Source organism: Paroedura picta, chromosome 9 (assembly GCF_049243985.1).
Source record: "Paroedura picta isolate Pp20150507F chromosome 9, Ppicta_v3.0, whole genome shotgun sequence".
NCBI lineage: Eukaryota > Metazoa > Chordata > Lepidosauria > Squamata > Gekkonidae > Paroedura > Paroedura picta.
In genome coordinates, this window is record NC_135377.1 from 434,398 (window position 1) to 452,886 (window position 18,489).

Below are 18,489 nucleotides of genomic sequence, written 5' to 3' on the forward strand. Positions count from 1 at the left end.
CAAAGGGGTTCCCGGAGGGGAAGCCCTGCCCCCTGCCTGCCCAGCCACAGTCCCCAAACACAAACCGCTTGGGATCCATGGGGGAAGGGGATATGCACAGCTCTCCTAGGGAGCCCCTGAGCAGCCCCCGCCCCTCCAAGGGATTCCTGGAATGAGGGCAGCAGGGCTTTGGTGCAGGGGCTGGGCAAACCAGCCCAGCCAGGCAAGGGGGCAGCAGCAGCACCCAGCCGGGGGGCAGGGGGACTGAGAGAAGACCGAGGCACTACTTGAACCCCTGGGCCACCCAGGCTCATTCTGGTGGGATGGAGAGGCCAGCCACCCCCACGCCAGATACAGAATGGAGGCAAAGGGCGTGCCAGGGACACAGGACATAAGGCAGCACAACGGGCCAAGCAGGCCAGGATCGTCTGCTCTGACTGGCAGCTGCGGCATCTCTCCAGGGTCCTAAGACTGCCATTGGCTGCCATTTCACCTCCCGCCTGACCTTCCCATTGGACATGAACCAGGGACCCTTCGGTATGTTTTGGCCCCTCCCAGACAGGACCAGGACACCGGGGGGGGGGCGAGGGGGGGGCTATGGTTCCAGGCTGGCAGCCACAAGGAGAGAGAAGTCTGTAGGGTGGAGGACAAGCCCTGCAGGAAGCCCCATATAACTCCGTGGGGCAGGAGGCCCTGGGATGGGCCTGGCAGGTGGACCGTTCATGACTGGCCTTGCCAAATCCTTTTCTCATGAGGAAGGGGGGGAATAAGGGATTTTTCTTCCTGATCAAAGGCTGAGAATCTCCCTCTGAGTCATGAAAGTGGATCCTCTCAGCAGAGGTACCCAGATCTGGAGGAGGACTCACCGCCCAGCTGGGGACTCCGCCAGGGAACCCAGGGCCAGCCCAGGGCTGGGGTGGGGGGAGGAGAGTGGGCTCTACTCACGGGAAGGAAGTTTGCGAGGGGTTGGGGCCGGGCCCAGGGGGTCCCTGGGTACTCGGCCACTGCTGCTCTTGGTGACCTTCTCCACCTCCGGCTGCTTCTGGCTCAGCTGCTCCATGAACACCTAGAGAGGAGGAGGCAGCAGCTGAGGGGACTCCAGCCTCCTGCAAGGTGGAAACTAGGGAGCTCTCAGAGAGGCCCAGGGAGGGATCGTGGCCCAAGGCACACCCCACACTCTGCTCCCAGCTTTATGGAATGGGGTGGGCTGGCAGAAGGCCTTTCTGCCCTGGACAGTCTGGAGAGACGGTGCTCAGCTGCGGGGGAGAGTTGCAAAATAAGCATCATGGAGTGAGGGCATTGAATGAGGACCTGCGAGAGCTGGGTTCGAAACCCTCCCCCACCACCTCCCCAGCCAGGAGAGCTGCCGGTTGCACCTCTCAGCTGAACCCACCTGTGATGAGGAAAGCAGAGGCGGGCAGAGATGCCCTAAGGGTACTGAGCATGCAACGCATCTCCCTGGGGCAGGAGGGGGGCGAGGGGAAGGACCCCGCAGGCCTGCTGCAGCCAAGTTACCGCGTGCTGAGAGGTGAGCTCCTGCAGCTGCTCGGAATCCTCCGGAAGGGGCTCCTGCTCCCGCAGGTTCAGGGACTCCTCGGCGGCCGCGATCCATTCCAGCAGCCGAGCCTCTTCCTGCTGCTCTGCGGCCAGGGAGGCCGCCTGGGCCCGGAGCCTCTCCTCCTGCTGCTGGGCACAGCTCTCCACCTGCAGGGGCAGGAGTGGGGGGGGCAGGGAGCTGCTGGCGGAGGCCTGGCTGGACGTTAGTCACCTGCTGCTCCGCCTTCCAGGGGCCAGAGGCCCCATGCCTCAGTCGAGGGAGGTGAAAGCCAGGAAGCCCCCTGGGGCTACACCCCGCCCCGTGCTGGCAGCAGTCAGAAGGCTGCCCTTTGGTCAGTGCTGCTGAGGGTGGTCTCAGTGCTGCTCTCGCTCCCCTGGGCCCCCAGGCTCCATTCACCTCCTGGAAGCGGCTCCTGGTGACCGTGAGCCAGGATTTGATGGTGCTGGCCGAGTCCGGGTGGCAGGCGCTCAGGATCTCCTCGCCCAGAGAAGTGATGCAGTCCAGCTCAAGCTGATGGCACCGCAGGCTCTGTCTCACCTCCTGCACGTGGGAGGTAGGGAGGAAGAGAGCAGCCCGGGGAAGGACCAAGGACCAGCCCCCTTTCTTGTGGGCAGGTCAGCCAGGCCACCTGTCCCGAGGGAGAGAAGAGGTCCACACAAGCCAGGCCCCCTGTGCAGGACAGGCCTGCTCTGGGACCAAGGGGACCACCCGGGTTTACCTTCAGCTGGCCCTGGTGCTCCTGCACAGCCGTGGCCTCTGACGGGAAGGCCCCGGACTTGATCCTCTTCTCTGCCTCCAGCAAGTGGTTCAGGAGGGCATGCACCAGCCGGTCAAACTCTTCTGCCTGCCATGCAGGAACCAGCGGTTGGCATCTCATCCCCCAGACCCATTGCCCCAAAGGGGGTCCAGCTGCAGAGGGCCTGACTGAAGGGGGGGGGGCAGCGTTTCCCTTCTCCCCACCTGGCTTTAGCACTGGGGCCAGTGGGGCAACCATCATCAGCACGGAAATGGGCCGGGGGCAACAGCCTTACTAGCTGCACCCCTTGAAGACGCCCTTAAGTCCCTCGTGGAGAAGCCGAAAGAGGCCAAGGGATGAAAGGGAAGGCCCTCCCTCACCCACCCGCCCACCCGCCCAGCCACCCACCCGCCCACCTGCTGCAGGGCTGCCTCCAGCCGTGCCTGCTTGGAGAGGGAGAGCTGGCAGACAAGCTCCCAGCGATGGGCCAGCTCTTCCACCTGGCTCTGCAGCCACTGGGAGTCTCCCACCGGGCTGCCCCGCATCAGGTCACGCGCAGAGCGCTGGAGGGTCCGCATACAGCCGGCTCGCTTCCCAAGCTCCTTCTGGAACACCTTCGGGGAGGGAGGGGGGGAGCCAGCTTCATCCTGCAAGCTGGCATAAGGGCCAGGGTGGTCCCCCCTCCAGGGCACCTCTCTCCTGGCTGAGAGCCTGGCATGGCCCAGGACAGCTGGCCGAAATCTGCAGACCTGCTGCCTCCCCCCACCCCCACCCCGTTACTGATAGAGCTGGAGGTTGCTGCTTGCACACCTTGTGCTTGTCCACGAGCGCACTGACCACATCTCGGTCGCCTGCCACAGGCGTCTCCTCTGCCAGCTGTGGCTCCGCCCAGTACAGCCAGTCCATGAGGGTCTGCAGGGCATCGGGGAAGCGGCCGGAGAAGAGCAGGGCCTCCTCCAGCTGGTGCTCCCTGCAGACAAAAGGGCAGAGGGTCCACCTGGGGTCCACCGAGAGCCCCCTGCTGGGCTCTGCGGAGGCGGAATCATTTCCAGGCCCTGCATTGTGACATCTGCTTTTACTGCGGTCTTTAACGGCACCCCTGAGTGGAGAGGCCTCCCTGGGTTCCTGAAGCCAGCAGCCTGTCTGCAGAACGGGTTGGACCACGTGTTCCCTCTGGAGCCTGGAAATGCGTGAGCTTTGGGACACTTGCTAAGTGGAGTTTCTGACTGGGCCATGGAGAGACCTTTGGGTGGGCAGCCATGTTGGCCTGAAGAGGTGCACAGGGGCGACCTCGATTTTAGTCAAGCTTTTGATAAGGTTCCCCAGGATATTCTTATTGGCAAGTATTCCAAATGCGGTAAGGATTCTATCACTGTCAGGTGGATCGATGACTAGTTGACAGATCACACCTGAAGGGTGCTTGTAAATGGTTCGTCATCTTCTTGGAGAGGAGAGACAAGCGGAGTGCCTCAGGGATCTGTCCGGGGCCCTGTGTAGTTCAACATATTTGTAAATTATTTGGATGAGGGATTAGAGGGGGTACTTATTAAATTTGCAGACGATACTAAACTGGGAGGGGCAGCAGACACACCAGAAGACAGAATCAGAATACAGGATCATCTTGACAGGCTGGAAAACTGGGCTAAAATGGATAAAATAAATTTCAGTGGTGAGAAATTTAAAGTTATGCATTTAGGTAGTAAAAATCAAATGCATCATTATAGGATGGGTGAGACTTGTCTTGGCAGCAGTAAGTGTGAAAAGGATCTAGGCTATTTAGTAAACCATACACTGAATATGAGTCAGCAGTGGCTAAAAAGGCAAATGGTATTTTGGGCTGTATCAAATGGAGTATCGTGTCCAGATCATGCCAGGTGATGGTACCACATTACTCTGCTTTGGTTAGACCTCACTTAGAAAACTGTGTTCAATTGAAGAAGGATGTAGACAAACCAGACCATGTCCAGAGGAGGGTAACAAAAATGGTGAGGGGTGTGGAGACCCAAACAAATGAGGAAAGGTTGAGGGAGTTTGGTCTATTTAGTGTGGGGAGAAGAGGTGATATGGTAAACATGTTCAAATATTTGAGGGGCTGTCATAGAGAAGATGGAGCAGAGTTTTTTTCTGTTGCCCCAGAGGGTCGGGCCAAAAGCAATAGATTTAGATTAGTTTGTATTAAATTAAATTAATTCAAAAGAATATTCAGCTAAACATCCAGAAGTTCCTGACAGTTTGAATGGTTCCTCGGTGGAACAGGCTTCCTAAGGAGGTGGTGGGTTTGTAAGCAGAGGCTGGGTAGCCCTCTGACAGAATGCTGATTGCAAATGGGTGGCCAGGAAGCGACTGTGTAGGTGCTTGGCTCTTTGGCCACTTCCTGCATTGTGCAGGGGGTTGGACTAGATGTCTCTGGAGGTCTCTTCCAATTGTATAGTTTTATGATTATATGATTTAAACAGGAGAAAAACCTCTTTCATGATAGCTCATACATTGAATTACACTTTGCTAGTCTTCAAGGTTTCTGCCATGCCATCTCCCGTTTTCCCCAGGAGTTCGAGCTCTCTAATTCCCCTCCTCCCAGTCTGGCTGGCTGATTCCTGTGGTCTTTCATAGAATCACAGAATCATAGAATCACAGAATAATAGAGTTGGAAGGGGCCATACAGGCCATCTAGTCCAACCCCCTGCTCAACGCAGGATCAGCCCAAAGCATCCTAAAGCATCCAAGAAAAGTGTGTATCCAACCTTTGCTTGAAGACTGCCAGTGAGGGGGAGCTCACCACCTCCTTAGGCAGCCCATTCCACTGCTAAACTACTCTGACTGTGAAATTTCTTTCCTGATATCTAGCCTATATCGTTGTACTTGTAGTTTAAACCCATTACTGCGTGTCTTCTCCTCTGCAGCCAACAGAAACAGCATCCAGCCCTCCTCCAAGTGACAACCTTTCAAATACCTAAAGAGGGCTATCATGTCCCCTCTCAACCTTTTTTCCAGGCTGAACATTCCCAAGTCCCTCAACCTATCTTCATAGGGCTTGGTCCCTTGGCCCCAGATTATCTTTGTCGCTCTCCTCTGTACCCTTTCAATTTTAACCACGTCCTTCTTGAAGTGAGGCCTCCAGAACTGCACACAGTACTCCAGGCATGGTCTGATCAGTGCCGTATACAATGGGACTATGAGATCTTGTGATTTTGAAGTGATGCCCCTGTTGATACAGCCCAAAATGGCATTTGCCTTTTTTACCGCTGCATGACACTGCCTGCTCACTGCCTTACAATCCACAAGTACCCCAAGGATAAAGAAAGCAGCCTTAATAAAGCAGGCCTCGTCCTTTGTGTTTGGATTGTGCGAGCCCCCCCCCCCCCCAAGAAGGAGAAGCAGGGGCCCAAGATGTGAAACACAAATGCGGCCAGGGTGTGCAAGAACCACAGCCGTATGCCCCGGTGGAGAACAGGGTTCGCCAACTGGCCAGCTCCTGTGGGGGCCCGAAGGAGGGGTCAGTGGGAGTCCCTGCAACCAGAGGGGAATTTAGCCCCCATCATGTGGGAAGTGACTGACAGGCTATAATCCTGGGGCGGAGGGGCAGGCAAGCAGGGAGGGGGTGATGGGGGTGGGGCACAGCAGCCAGCGGAAGGAGGAAGGCCAGAGTGCTCAGCAGCAGTCTCCAGGACCTTCCAAGTCAGTCCATGGAGGCCACCCCACATGTAAAGGTGCCCCCCCCCCGGGTCTAGCCTACACACCTCTCTGCAGCCTGAGTGCACATGGCCTCCCACCGACCCTTCAGCTCTCCCAGCATCTCCTCGAGAGCCTGTGCATCTGCAGCGAGCAAAGCCTTCTGGCTGAGCAAGTGCCCACTCCGCAGGGCCGCCTCATACACCAGGCGCCTGGTGCGAAGCCCTTTCTGAAAATCCTAAGGGCAGAAGGAGAGGGGAGCGGAGAAGGAAGGAGAGAATAGAGAGAGTCATGGGGGCTTTAGACACGCACACACACCCCTTCCTCCTGCAGGGGAGCCCCCCTGGGGCTAGGTGGAGAAGCTCCGGTTGGGGAGCCCTCCTGCTGGCCCAGCAGACTTCCTAAGAGTTCTCTGATGCCCCTGTGAGGTAGGCATCAGCCTCTACCACTCTCTTTGGACAGATGGCGCCCTCCAGGGGAATGGCAGACATTTGGTCAGGGACTCCCCACATGGCTGAGGTGCCATCCCCCCCCCCCCAGCTAGTGCCAATATTTCCCCCACAGGTGGGATGTGCTAGAATTTGAGAAAAGCAGGGGTGCCCTCTGGGTGAGGCTGTTGTGAGAGGAGATGGGAGGGAGGGAGGGGAGAGAACTGCCTGCCTGTAGCTGATGTGCCTCCAGCGACGCTCTGTCTCTCCACGCTGGGAGAGTGAATGGCGTGAGGTGGCCTGGCTGGCCTGGTGGGGCTATCTGGCCTGTTATGCAGCTGACCGTTGCTTGGTGCTCCCCCCATGGCACTTTCTCTCATGCACGTGACACAGAAGCCCCTGCTCAGTCAGCCCCACATCCCGCAACTGTGCCTGGGGGGCTACAGACCAAGGCTATGGAGGTGCCAGGGCTCTCTGCTGCTGCTGCCGTGGCCGCCAGGCTCAAGTGGAAGCCCCCTGGCTGTCCTGTTGGCCCCTCCCTTACCTTCTGTTCCCCCAGGCGGGCCTTGATCTCCTCCGGGCTCCACGGGGTGGGCCTGCTGGGCGTCTCCAACATGGACTCTGTCTCCTCCAGCCAGTTGAGAAGCAGCAGCCGTGACTCATGGAACTGGAGCCCAGAGGGGAGCAGCAGTCAATCTCTCTGACCTGCAGGCCACCCCCTGAAGCACGTGGGGTGGGGGCTTACCCACTCACACCACTCCTGCAACTCATACACCCCCTCCCCACCCCCACCCCCTGCTGCAATTGGTGCCAAGTACCTGCTTGGCACCTCTGCGGGCCTCTTCCAGAGCAGTGCCCCTCTGGCTGACCAGCTGAAGCACTCTGGCCAGCCGCTCCTTCGCAGTCAGCACCAGGCGGCGGGTGGCCCCACAGTCCGGCTGGCGTCCAAAGTCCTCCAGGCGGGTGGCCACAGCTTCCAGGCCAACCAGCTTCTCCCCCTGTGCTTGGACCTCCTGCAGCAGCACCTGGCAGGGATGTCAGAGCAGGTTGGCCCCCAGCCAGGGCCCCTCCCCCCAGCTCTGCAGAGAAGGAGAACAGGGCCAGGAAAACGGGATCCCTACCCCCAGGCGACGCGGCCAGCCAGCTGGCCAGCGGATGCTGCCTTCTGGCACACAGACTCACCTTCTGCTCCTGCATCTGCCTGGTGATGTTTTCCAGAATGTAGCTGGGGGGAGGCAGAGCCCCCACGGCCTCTTCCACAGCCCCCACCCCCTCCAGCAGCTCCTGGGAGGTGGCGTGGAACTCCGTGGTCAGGGTCATGATCTCACTGAGTTGCTCCTGGAGGAGAAACACAGCACTGCAGTGGCCCACTGGCCAGTGGCCTTGACGGCACACACACACACACCCCACAGCTGCCCCCCTCCCCCTCTGCCCCCCCCACTGACCTTTCTCTCCTGAATCAGGCCGGCCACACTCTTCCACTTCTGCTCCAGAATGCTCAGGCTGTGCTTGGTGCTAGAGGGCTGGAGGGGAGGGCTGGAGGCCAGCAGACGTAGCAACTGTTCCCGGAGGCAGGTGTACATCTCCTGCTTCACCTCTGCCTCTTTGCACAGCTCCTGCCAGAAAGGTCAGGCCCATCAGTATGCCCAAGCAGGCATCAGGACAGCTGCAGGAGGGGACTAGATAAACATCTGGAACCATTAACCACAAAGGATAGATGGAATACTTTGGGTCAGGGAATTCTCTGCATCCTTCCCTGACTCCCATCCAAGTTTCAGAATGAATGGTCCAAGGGGTCCACGTCTTGTTGTTGTTATGTGCGAAGTCGTGTCCGACCCATCGCGACCCCATGGACAATGATCCTCCAGGCCTTCCTGTCCTCTACCATTCCCCGGAGTCCATTTAAGTTTGCACCTACTGCTTCAGTACCTACTGCTTCAGTCCATTTAAGTTTGCACCTACTGCTTTGGGCTCCCAAAGACGGAAAGACTCTCCATAAGATATAATGGAGGGATGGGGGCACCCTCTTTGGGAGACCCTAGACGTGGACCCCTTGGATCAATCATTCTGAAACTTGGAGGGGAGACAGGGAAGAGCCTCCCAGAGCTACTCTGAAGGTTAGGAGGCTCTATCTCAAACCCCGTCCTCCAGGCCCCAGGAAAGGTGGAAATGCTAAAATTCCCATTATAGTCTATGGCACCATAGACTTTCAAGGGAGTCAAAGCCCATGCAGCCAAATTGGGCCTTTAGTGATTCGAGTGCTTTGATTGGGGGGGGGATTGTTCCTGATTGGGGGGGGAAGAAAACTAAAGAGGCATGGTTTGCGTGATAATTTTGGAAAAAAAAAATTTCTTCACGCTTGAATGCCTATTCGTTGCTCCAGGCAGTTAGCTTTAAAAAAAAAGTCCCCGGTAGAAGGGAGAGAGAGGTGGGTGCGAGGGCAAAACAACGGAGGTGGGGGTAGCACTTCTTGCCTCCATACATTTCTTTATCATGTGGCTTGCCGGTTGCTCTCCTCTAGCTGGCCCTACATAACTTGGGGAATCCACTTTATGTGATGCCCCAACTAACGCTTTAAAATGGAGGATGTAGCTAGCGGTCTGCTGCTTGCATGCTGGATGTTGGTGACATCAAGCAAAATGCAAAAAAAGTAGAGTCTTCACCAGGTAAGCATTTCACTATATTTATGGCATGCAGAAAAGCCCCTGGAGTTGGTTTTTCAGCAGGTCTGCTTTCTGGGGCACACAATGACCACCCTGCTGAGGGACATCCCTGCCAGCTGGCCTTGGAGGGAGGAGGGGGCCCTGCCTTTGCCGGGGCAAGGGAGGGAGCAAGCTCACCAGGTGTGCTGCCAGCTTCTCCTTGGCAGTCCCTGGGAAGGGCCGGGAGGGCTGGGCAGAGAAGAGCTGCACCTCCACACGGTCCAGCCACTGCAGCAGCTCTGTGGTCTCCAGGGTGAGATCCTGCACCTGGAAGGGGCAACAGCACCCAAGACACGACGCTTGTCTCCTGCCAGCAGTGGGGCGGTGGGGAGGGGATCTCTGGGCACAGCAACCCCCACCCAGGGGAAAGCCTTCTGGGGGCTGCATGGCAGGAAGAGCTCCGGGAGGGCTGCTTGTGGCGGTGGGGGTACGTGTGATGCCAGGGCAGGGCTTCCCAGATTGGTGCGGGAGGGCCCTGCCTTACCTGGTGGAGGTTGCTCTCTAGCTCCAGCCGGCGACTCTCCATCTCAGCCAGGACAAAGTCCCAGTGATGCTGGAGCTCCTGGAGGCTGCCCCGCAGGCTGTCCACGGAGGCCCCCTGGCTGGAGAGCAGGAAGCCTTCGGCGGCCTTGGTCACAGACTGCACCGTGCGGGCGCGGGACAGGATGTCGTTCTGCAGCACCTGGTGGGAAACGCCGGATGAGCAGGGCCAGACAGCGTGGAGAGGGGACAGCACCTTCGCTCCCCCTGCCTCTCTAGGCCCGTGTCTCGCCTTGTGCTTGGCCAGCTCGATCTCACAGCTCTGCAGATCCAGGCAGCGGGGGGGCCAGTCCTGCCCCTGCTCTGTGGTATGCAGGAGCCACTGCAGCAGCTCCTCCAGCTGGCTCTGGAACTGGCCCAGGGCCAGGAGCGCCTCCTCCAGCTGGTGCTGCAAGAGAGAGGGCCAGGTGGGCAAAGGGCACTCTTTGCGTGGAGGCACCCTGTGGCCAGCCTTGGCTTGGGGGACAGAATTGCCACCCCCACCCAACAGCCCCCCTCCCCAGGCAAGGCAGACCTCTGCCCTGCTGGCCAGGTGGGAGGCGGGCAAGAAGTGGGGCTGGCACAGCAGGTGGGTTGCGTGGCCCCCAGCTGCCCCAGGGGCTTCCCCACCCCCAGGGGCAGAGGCCTCACCTGCCGATTGACTATCTCCTCTTCCAGGCGGAGCCAGCGCTCCCGCAAGCCGCTGAGGGCCTCTGGGGGGGTCTTGTTGGCAGCTGCCCAGGGCCCCCCCCAGTGGCCCAGGCTCTCCATGTCCACCCTGCACTGGTACAGTTCTCGTTTGAAGCCCTGCCAACAAGGGACGGCGGTTCAGAGCGAGGCAGTCGGAGGAGGCCCCGCCAGGCCTTGCCTCGGGTTCCCTGTGGCACCCAGAACACACCACTGTGGCAGCATCGAGCCCACCCCCACCCCCTTGCACACACGCAGATACGTGCGCCTATGCACCATTCTGCTGCCAGGGTCCTTCCTGTGCCCCTCTCTCGGGGGAGGGGGAGAGGCAGGAGAAGTGCAGGAAGCCAGGGTCCCTGCCCTGCCCAGCCCAGCCCAGCCCACGGGTCCCCTCTCATCCTGGGGGTGGTTCCGCCCTGCCCAGACCTCTCCTCACCTTCAGCTCCAGCAACTGCTGCTTCACCTCCCCTGGCTCCCCCCCAACCAAGAACTCCTCTGCGACCCGCAGCTCGGCCCTCTCCAGCCAGCCAGCCAGCCTCTGGGGGGGAGGCAGACACAGAAGGGCAGGGGGGGATCCAGGGCACCCCTCACCCCTCACCCCCAGCTGTTCAGGACTGGCCAGGAGCCAGTCACCATTTCAGGGGCTGTGGGGGGGGGGGAGGCAGGGGTCAGGGCCACCCAACACATCCAGGGAGGGCTGAGCCCCAGAGGGCTGGCCAGGCAAGGGCTGCCAGAGGCACTTCCTCTCACCTCCGCGGTCTCCTGGCCCAGGAGGGCGGCCTGCAGGTGGTCCTCCAGATGGCTCTGCCGCTCCGCCCCGGCCTTGCTGAGGCTGTTCCAGGAGGTGTGCAGCTGGTGGAGGGAGGGAGGGAGGGGGGGAAGAAATGTATGGGGGGGGGATGAGTTCCTTCCGCCCAGGAAGAGGCCCCCTGCCCACTCATGCGCTGAGCAAGTGGATGGGTGGGGGCTGAGCCCAGCTGTTCCAGTGAGGGGCTGGGATAGCCGGGGGTCCTAGGGGGGAGTCGGGCTCCCCCTTTCCCCCATCGCAGCAGGAGTCCCCACTGTGCCTTTAGGAGTGGGAATCTCCTAGGCAGGGACAATATTGGTCCAGGCTAGGGGCATGTCCCTGGTCCTGCCCACCACTCCCCTCCCCAGTTGCCCCTACCTTCATCAGAGGAGCTGGCGCAGGGGGCATACACTGGGCCCTGTTGGCCAGTGTCACACATTCCCAAGGTGTCATCCTCACAAATACATTGTGCATGCACACCCTCTACACATGCCCCGCCCCGAAGGAAGGCCCCAGCAGCAGCCCCTGGGTATTAGGCTCGCCCCCCCAGCCCCACTTACATCATCCAGGCTCTTGGTGATGTCCACTTTGTCCACATCTCCACACGAGGACATCAGTTCCATGCCCAGAACGCCCAAGGAGTCCAGCTCACCCTGCAGAGAGTCGATCTCCCCTCGCAGCACCTGGCAGGGGACAGGCAGGGCGTCAGCAGGCTGCCTCAAGGGCAGCACGGTTCGGGCGGAGGCTGCGTGGTTCTAAAGCAGCTGCATGCTTCAGATCAACCACATTGTATTGGAGGTGCATGTGCTTTCTTGTGCACGCACACATGCATACTGTTGGAAGCTGCGAATTGTCATAGTCCTGTTGCATGCCACATTGGTCAGACTGTGCCAGGAGTCCTGGGGGCAGTTCTGGAAGGCCCACTTCAAAAGGGATGGGGAGAGAATTTAGAGGGTTCAGAAGAGATCAAAGGGATGATCCAGGGCCTGGGGACCAAGCCCTAGGAGGAAAGGCTGAGGGACTTGGGAATGTTCATCCTGGAGGAGTTTGAGAAGGAACATAGAATCACAGAAGGGACCGCCAGGGCCATCTAGTCCAACCCCCCGCACAAGGCAGGAAATTCACAACCCCTTGCCCACCACAGTGACCACTAAGCCACTGTGCACTGCTAGCTACTGGAATACAGTGAATATTCCCACGGCCGCCAAAGCTTCCGCCCAGAAGAAAACTTGGTGGGCTCAGACTTTGTTCTGCTCAGGGCAGCACTGCTCGGCCAGCTGGGAAGGAAGCAGAAGGACAGAAAGGAGCCAGCAGTGAACCAGGACAGATTCTGCTGCCCTTTAGCTCCTGTGGGGCTCCAAGCAGCAGCCTCTTGCAAAACAGAGAGCGCTTTAAAAGGGAACCAGACAGCTTGGAGGAGGCCCAGCCCTTCTGTGGCCACTGGCCAAGGTGGCTGAGTGGAACCTCTGAGCGGAACCTCATCCGCACCCAAGGAAGGCCTCGGCTCTCTGTCCTGGCTGGCCCCTGTGTGAGACAGGGGGCTGAACCAGATCCAGATCCCCCCACCCAACCCCACCCCATCCAGCCAGGCTCTTCTGAGGCACTGATGAGCCAAGAGAACCCAGCCCCGGCTGCCTCTGATTCCAAACACACCAGGCTGCTCATGCCACTCTCCGGAACACCCACAAGGCCACCTGCTACTGGATCCCACCCTGGGCACTCCTGCCTATTCTGACTGGCCACTGCTCTCCAGGGTCTCGGGCAGTAGGGCTCTCACGTGTCCTTCGGCCTGGTCCCCAGGATATCTTGCAAGCCAAGCAGGGGCTCTGTCACTGTGCTACAGCCCCTCCCGGGCACTTCCCCTGCTGCTGAAGAGAGGACCACCCCCTCCCGCCCACCACTGCCTCAGGCAGGGCCACTGGCTTCTTGTGTCCAGAGTCACTCCAGGGCATGCCCTCACCCCATGGCCACCTACCCAGAAGCCCCAGCCGCCATACCTGCATGGTCCCCAGCCTGACCCGGGTGGCCCCTGGGTCTGAAGAGGAGACTTCCGCCAGGTCCAGCAGCATCTGCTGAGTCTCACCGAAGGTGGCCCCCAGGTCGGCCACGCCATGCCAGAAGCGGCTGGCCAGAGCCAGCAGGCCCTGCAGCCAGCTCTCCCGCTCCTCTGCCGTCTGCCACAGTCCTTCCCACTGGATCCACAGCTGCTCCACGCGGGCCTGGATCCCTGCAAGCAGGAGAGGGAAGCTCAACAGGGGCTCCGTGCCAGGGGCCTGGCCTGCTGCTGCAAACGGCCCACTGACCGAAGCATGGCCCCCTCCCCTCACCAGACAGAGCAAGGGAAGGGTACTGGGGATGGAGTGGTGGGCAGAAGCAGACGCTCTTGGCGGGGGGGGGGGTTGTTGGTAAAATCACTGGCACAGGGCAACTACACAGGCAATTGATTGGCTGACCCCCCCCCCCACACACACACACACACACACAAGGCTCCCCTGCGTATGTGAGTAGGGCACGCACCTTCACTCGCCCTGGGCCGAACGGAGGTCTGCGGCTCAGCCCCCTGCCCTCGGAGGGTCTCCAGAGCCACCCTGAGCTTCTCCAGTTCGGCCAGCCGGAGGCTGTTCTCCTTCAGCTGCTGCTGCGGCCAGGCCGTGTCCCCCCGCGCAGCAGGCAGGTTCTGCACATGGCCCTGCAACCTCTCCAGGCGCTCCGCCATCAACTCCACGTGCTCAGACAACTGCAAGGCAGGCCCGGGGAAAGGCTCAGTGCTGGGCTGGCCCACGCCTCCTGGGAGGCTTTATTGTTCATTGGTTAGATTTGTATGCCACCGCTCCCCGCTAGCTGGCTCGCCGCAGTTCACATCATATAAAACATTCCGTACGATTTACAAATATTTCAACATTCCCAAATACCATAACATCCCCCTGAAATTATACTGCTTATAAAACCCCTATAACAACAATTAAAACAACAATGCAGTTGCTATTTAAACAATTAACAATCAATAATTAAGATGGTGGCGGTAACTCCCAGTTCTTCCCAGGCATCGGCAGGGTTGTAGCACTGCAGATGGAAGAGGACAGGGGATAATGTCCTTCCTCCAGGTCTGGTCTAATGCCAGGCCTCCCTCACAAGGGGGGGGGGTTAGGGAGATGACCCCAGCATGTGCCCCAGGGCCTCCTATGGGGTGGCCGGAGTTTGGGCAGTGGGGATTCTGTCTCCAGAATGAGAGCTGGAAGCCCGACTCCCAGCCCCCTCCCCTCTTGTGGCCATTCACCTCCACTCCTGCACGAGCTTCAGGGACTGCAGTATATAAATATAATCCATATATAAATAAATCCCCTGCCAAAAACCTCCTGGTCCTGGGGGCTGTCCACTGGGGTTCTCCTAGCTCGTCCTTTGAGACCTGGGATGCCAGAGACTGGGCCCAGGGCACCCTGCCTAGATAGCAGGGCTCAGCCGCTGAGGGTGCCCACAAAGGGGACTCAGGGCAGGTCTCCTTCTCCTGCCAGCCAGGAAATGCAAAGCTCCAGGCATTATCAGCTTGCCCCCTTCAGCCTCCAGTTGGTTTTGGAACTGGAAATCAGGGCACTTGTTGTTACCACTTGAAAGGAAAAAACCCTTTTATCCCCTAAAATGCTAACAGCAGAGTGCCAGTCCTCAGCAGCAACTCTAAATGGGGGCTGAACTGTCAGGGCAACAGGACCTTGTAATTTTGTGGGACTTCAATTTTCCTGATGTGTGCTGGGAAAGAAACTCTGTGCAACTTTCTGACCTGCCTGGCTGACAATTTCATTTATCAAATGCTAGAAGAACCTACAAGAGGCTTCGCTATATCGGACTTAATACGGACCAACAGGCAGGTGGATGGGGTGAAGGAGGTGGGGTCCTTGTGGACTGTAAGCTAAATAGGAGCAGACAGTGTGTCTTTAAGCAGCAGCTGGACAGATACCTATCCTGGATGCTTGAGGCTGATCCTGCATTGGACTAGATGGTCTGTTCTTTCAGAACCAGTTTAGTTCTGTCAAATTGCTGTGGTTCCAATGTGTATCCTTCTACCACCACCCACCGTATCCTGCATATAGGTACCACTATTGGCCTTTGAAGAGTAACCAACTGATGTCTTAATTGCCTTGCCTTCCTGTGGAGAACTGCCTTTGTGTTGTAAATCTTCACTGATGCATTGGACTGTGAGAGCTTTGAAATCTCCAGTTCTCACCTGGAGGTTCCCGAGTCTGGTCACTGTCCCAAACCCTTTGGAATGTTTGTTGTTTTTCATCAGCATGCCTCTGCTGTTCAGTTTATTGCTGTTGGATGTGTAGATCGACTCTAGGAAATTTGTTGCTCTTTCTTTCCTCCTCCATTCGCACCCCCCCACACACACACACACACACACAGACCCTTCTCTGCCTTCCCTGTCCTTGGGCTCCCCTGTCATCTCCCAGCTGCCTGGTTTGTTTTCCTGCATTATTTGGGTTCTCACAGGTGGGTTCTCACATTATTTGGGTTCTCACAGAAAGGGATATAGTCAGAGTTTAATTTCCTGAACCCCAGTTCTGACAAAGTATATGTTGAGTTCACTTTCTTGTTCTGTGTTTTCTGGGTAGCTGAAGAGACCTGATACTTTCAAACTCTATGAATCTCTATTCCTCCTGCCTGTTTGTGTCATGTGACCTGAGCCCAGCCTTCCCTGTCCAGGGAAACCAAATCCTGACCCACAGACTGTCTGGAATGTCTTGTTCTCTCTTCCCAGGTAGCAAGTCTGGGCCTCATGCAATGAGTTTCCTGGGTGTAAACTGCGCGGAGCTTTTATTCCAACCCCAGATCGATTCAGTCCCTGCCCTCTACACAGAATGTGATTTCTGTTTGGATTTTGGGTGATTTTAATTTTTCTTCTGCAGCAAGAAGGATTGATCTGGAGTGACCCTACCTTTATTGTGCGATATCTCAGACTGCTTTTAATCCTGAATATCCAGCTTGGGAAAGAAAGCTCTGTGGTAGAGAACCTCTGATAGGCTACACCTGGTCATGTGACACGTTTGCCTTAAAGGAGAAGCCCCTAATTTCTCTCAACTTCTGTCAGTCCTGGATTTTTCCTCCCTCCTCTGCCTTTTTCCATCCTCTCCCCCACCCCCTCCAAGAAAAGAAAGAGGCTCTCTGCTTGGCTCCTCCCCCCCCTCAAGAAAAGAAAGAAGAGGCTTGGCTCCCCCCCACCACCTTCTGAACTACCTTAACCACGTGCAGAAGACTTTCCTGTTTCAATGGGGAGGAGGGGAAGAGAGGAAGACCCGAGTTCAAAGCGATCTGAATTCAACAGGATTGACAATGGAATAAAGAAAGTAAGTGCAGACTCTGCCCTGGATTCATTAAACAGATGAAAAACGTTTTTTCATGTGCAGGGTGATTGAGCTAGATTTGAGTCCAGTAGGATCTACGGGGCATAGACTCTGAAAAGTGCCTACCCTGAAAATCTTGTGGGTCTCTCTGATGTTCCTGGACCCAAATCCAGATCTTCTACTTTAGACGAACATGAAACCATCTCCCTGTAGGACTTACATATTTTTTCTAGCACACCGAAACATTCCAAACTGGGCTTTCCAGACCCCTGGGTTCTAGTGATTGCTTGGCAGCGAAAGACAGAGCTGGATGCCCCAGCATACATAGGTAGGGGCTGGGGGGGGAGCAGGATGGTCTGCCTGGCATATACCAGAGCCCGCGGGTAAGACAGGAGTGTGGATCTGGGTTTTGTCCTCGGCTGGGGGCTCCAGCTTCCCCTTGTCCAGGCTTGGAAGGAGATCTCAGGGCATCGTCTTGTCCCAATGCCCCGCAAACTGCCTACCTGACTGTAGTGGGGGAGGGCATCTTCCAAAACGACTGCAGCCTGACGGACGTGCTCCCGGATTCCCTCATACTGCTCCTCTGCCGCCTGCCAGCCCTGCTGGAAGGGGGCAGCCTCCTGTGGGCACAGCTGGGCCAGCTGTCCCTGCACGCGCTGCAGCCGGGTCATTAAGGGCTTGTGCTCAGCCACGGCCTCCCGAAGACTCTGCACGAGCCAGACAGGGGGGCTGAAGCAGAAGGCTGCCAGTGCCAGGGGGGGGGGGTGGTGGGAGTGGGCCCCGCCCCACCTCCCTCACCTGCAGCAGCTCCTGCTGGTCCTTGAGGGCTTCGCAGCTGACAGCGTCCAGAGAGAAGCGGCCCAGCGTCTGCTGCGTCTCTTCCAGCCATGGGAAGAGCTCCTCCCGGGTCTCTGCATACTGGGCCAGCAGCAACTGGGCGTGGTCCAGCCGCATGGCACAGGCCGAACTCTGGCCCAAGAGGTGCTCCGCTTGTTCTTTCAGAGGCTGCACCAATGCCTGTGGAAGGCAGGGAAGACAAAGCATGCCCCTCAACCAACTCAGCTTTATTTATTTATTCTGTTTATTTATTACACTTGCATGCCACCCTCCCCTAAGGCTCAGAACAATACATCACTCAGTGATTATAAAGAATGAAAGGTAGCAGTAATAATAATAACAATAAACAGAGAAAATAACATTCCAACATAGTAAACAATCTAACAAGCCCATGGTGGGTCAGAACCGTTGTATGGGTTCAATGGGGGGGGTTGGGGGGCCCAGTAGATGCTGTTTAGTTTTGGTTGACCTCAAGCAAATGCCTGGTGGAGGAGCTCCCTTTTGAGGGCCCAGGGGGCTTTGGGCCGGGGTGGGCCCAGGCAAGGAGAGGTGGGTAGCCAGCCAGCCCTTTGCCCCAGCCTTGGAAACAATCTGCCAGCCCAGGGAGGAGTGTACAGGCTCCTTCCTGCCAGCCGCCATATGCTGAACCAGTCGGTGGTTTCTGGGACATCTTCAAGGAAAGCCCTGCGTAGAGCTCATTACAGCAGTCTAACCAAGGGACACCTTTTCTGTCTGGCTTGTAGAGAGCTGTGATGAACGGGGGGGGGGGTTCTGTCCCCTGGTTGCCCCGCATACTCCTTCCCCCTGCCCCGTGCTTCCCTGCCCTCTTCTTTAGCCAGGAGGCGGGGGAGGGGGGTGAGTTACATCTGGGGGTCTTTCCTCCGGCCCAAGCCGGCAGGAAACAGCCAACTGACTCCCAGGACTGATACGGCTCACAGGAACAGAAGCACTTGGCCCAAGAGCCCCCAACACCCCCCCCCCAAAAAAAAAGGACCTCCAGAATAAAAAAGAAGGAGTTACTGGAACAGGCAAAGACCTCAGGGAAAGAGAAACAGCCTGCCTGCTCTGCCTTGAGCACACCCTTGAAAATCTGGGGCAGCCCTTGGAAGAGAGCTAATGACTGAAAACTAGGCATCTTCTTTCATCAAGTGACTCTGAAACTGTACAGCTCTGACTTTGGAGCTTTTATTGGCTGCTGTACAGATTCTATAAGAGCCTCTTGTGGCGCAGAGTGATAAGGCAGCAGACATG

General features: G+C 57.8%; 1 protein-coding gene across 1 annotated transcript in view; it reads right to left on the reverse strand.

The window, feature by feature from the left end:
* The window catches only part of LOC143844965 (plectin-like), a 148,113-nt gene that overhangs the window by 8,643 nt on the left and 120,981 nt on the right, over window positions 1-18,489 (reverse strand). Inside the window, 22 exon segments of the mRNA XM_077352856.1 lie at window positions 925-1,045; window positions 1,495-1,683; window positions 1,934-2,083; window positions 2,085-2,381; window positions 2,690-2,887; window positions 3,084-3,243; window positions 6,011-6,180; window positions 6,915-7,037; window positions 7,189-7,395; window positions 7,553-7,708; window positions 7,816-7,986; window positions 9,211-9,339; window positions 9,557-9,754; window positions 9,845-10,000; window positions 10,243-10,398; window positions 10,715-10,816; window positions 11,029-11,130; window positions 11,626-11,748; window positions 13,063-13,292; window positions 13,583-13,802; window positions 16,905-17,108; window positions 17,200-17,418. Coding sequence (XP_077208971.1) covers window positions 925-1,045; window positions 1,495-1,683; window positions 1,934-2,083; window positions 2,085-2,381; window positions 2,690-2,887; window positions 3,084-3,243; window positions 6,011-6,180; window positions 6,915-7,037; window positions 7,189-7,395; window positions 7,553-7,708; window positions 7,816-7,986; window positions 9,211-9,339; window positions 9,557-9,754; window positions 9,845-10,000; window positions 10,243-10,398; window positions 10,715-10,816; window positions 11,029-11,130; window positions 11,626-11,748; window positions 13,063-13,292; window positions 13,583-13,802; window positions 16,905-17,108; window positions 17,200-17,418 — 3,781 coding nt within the window.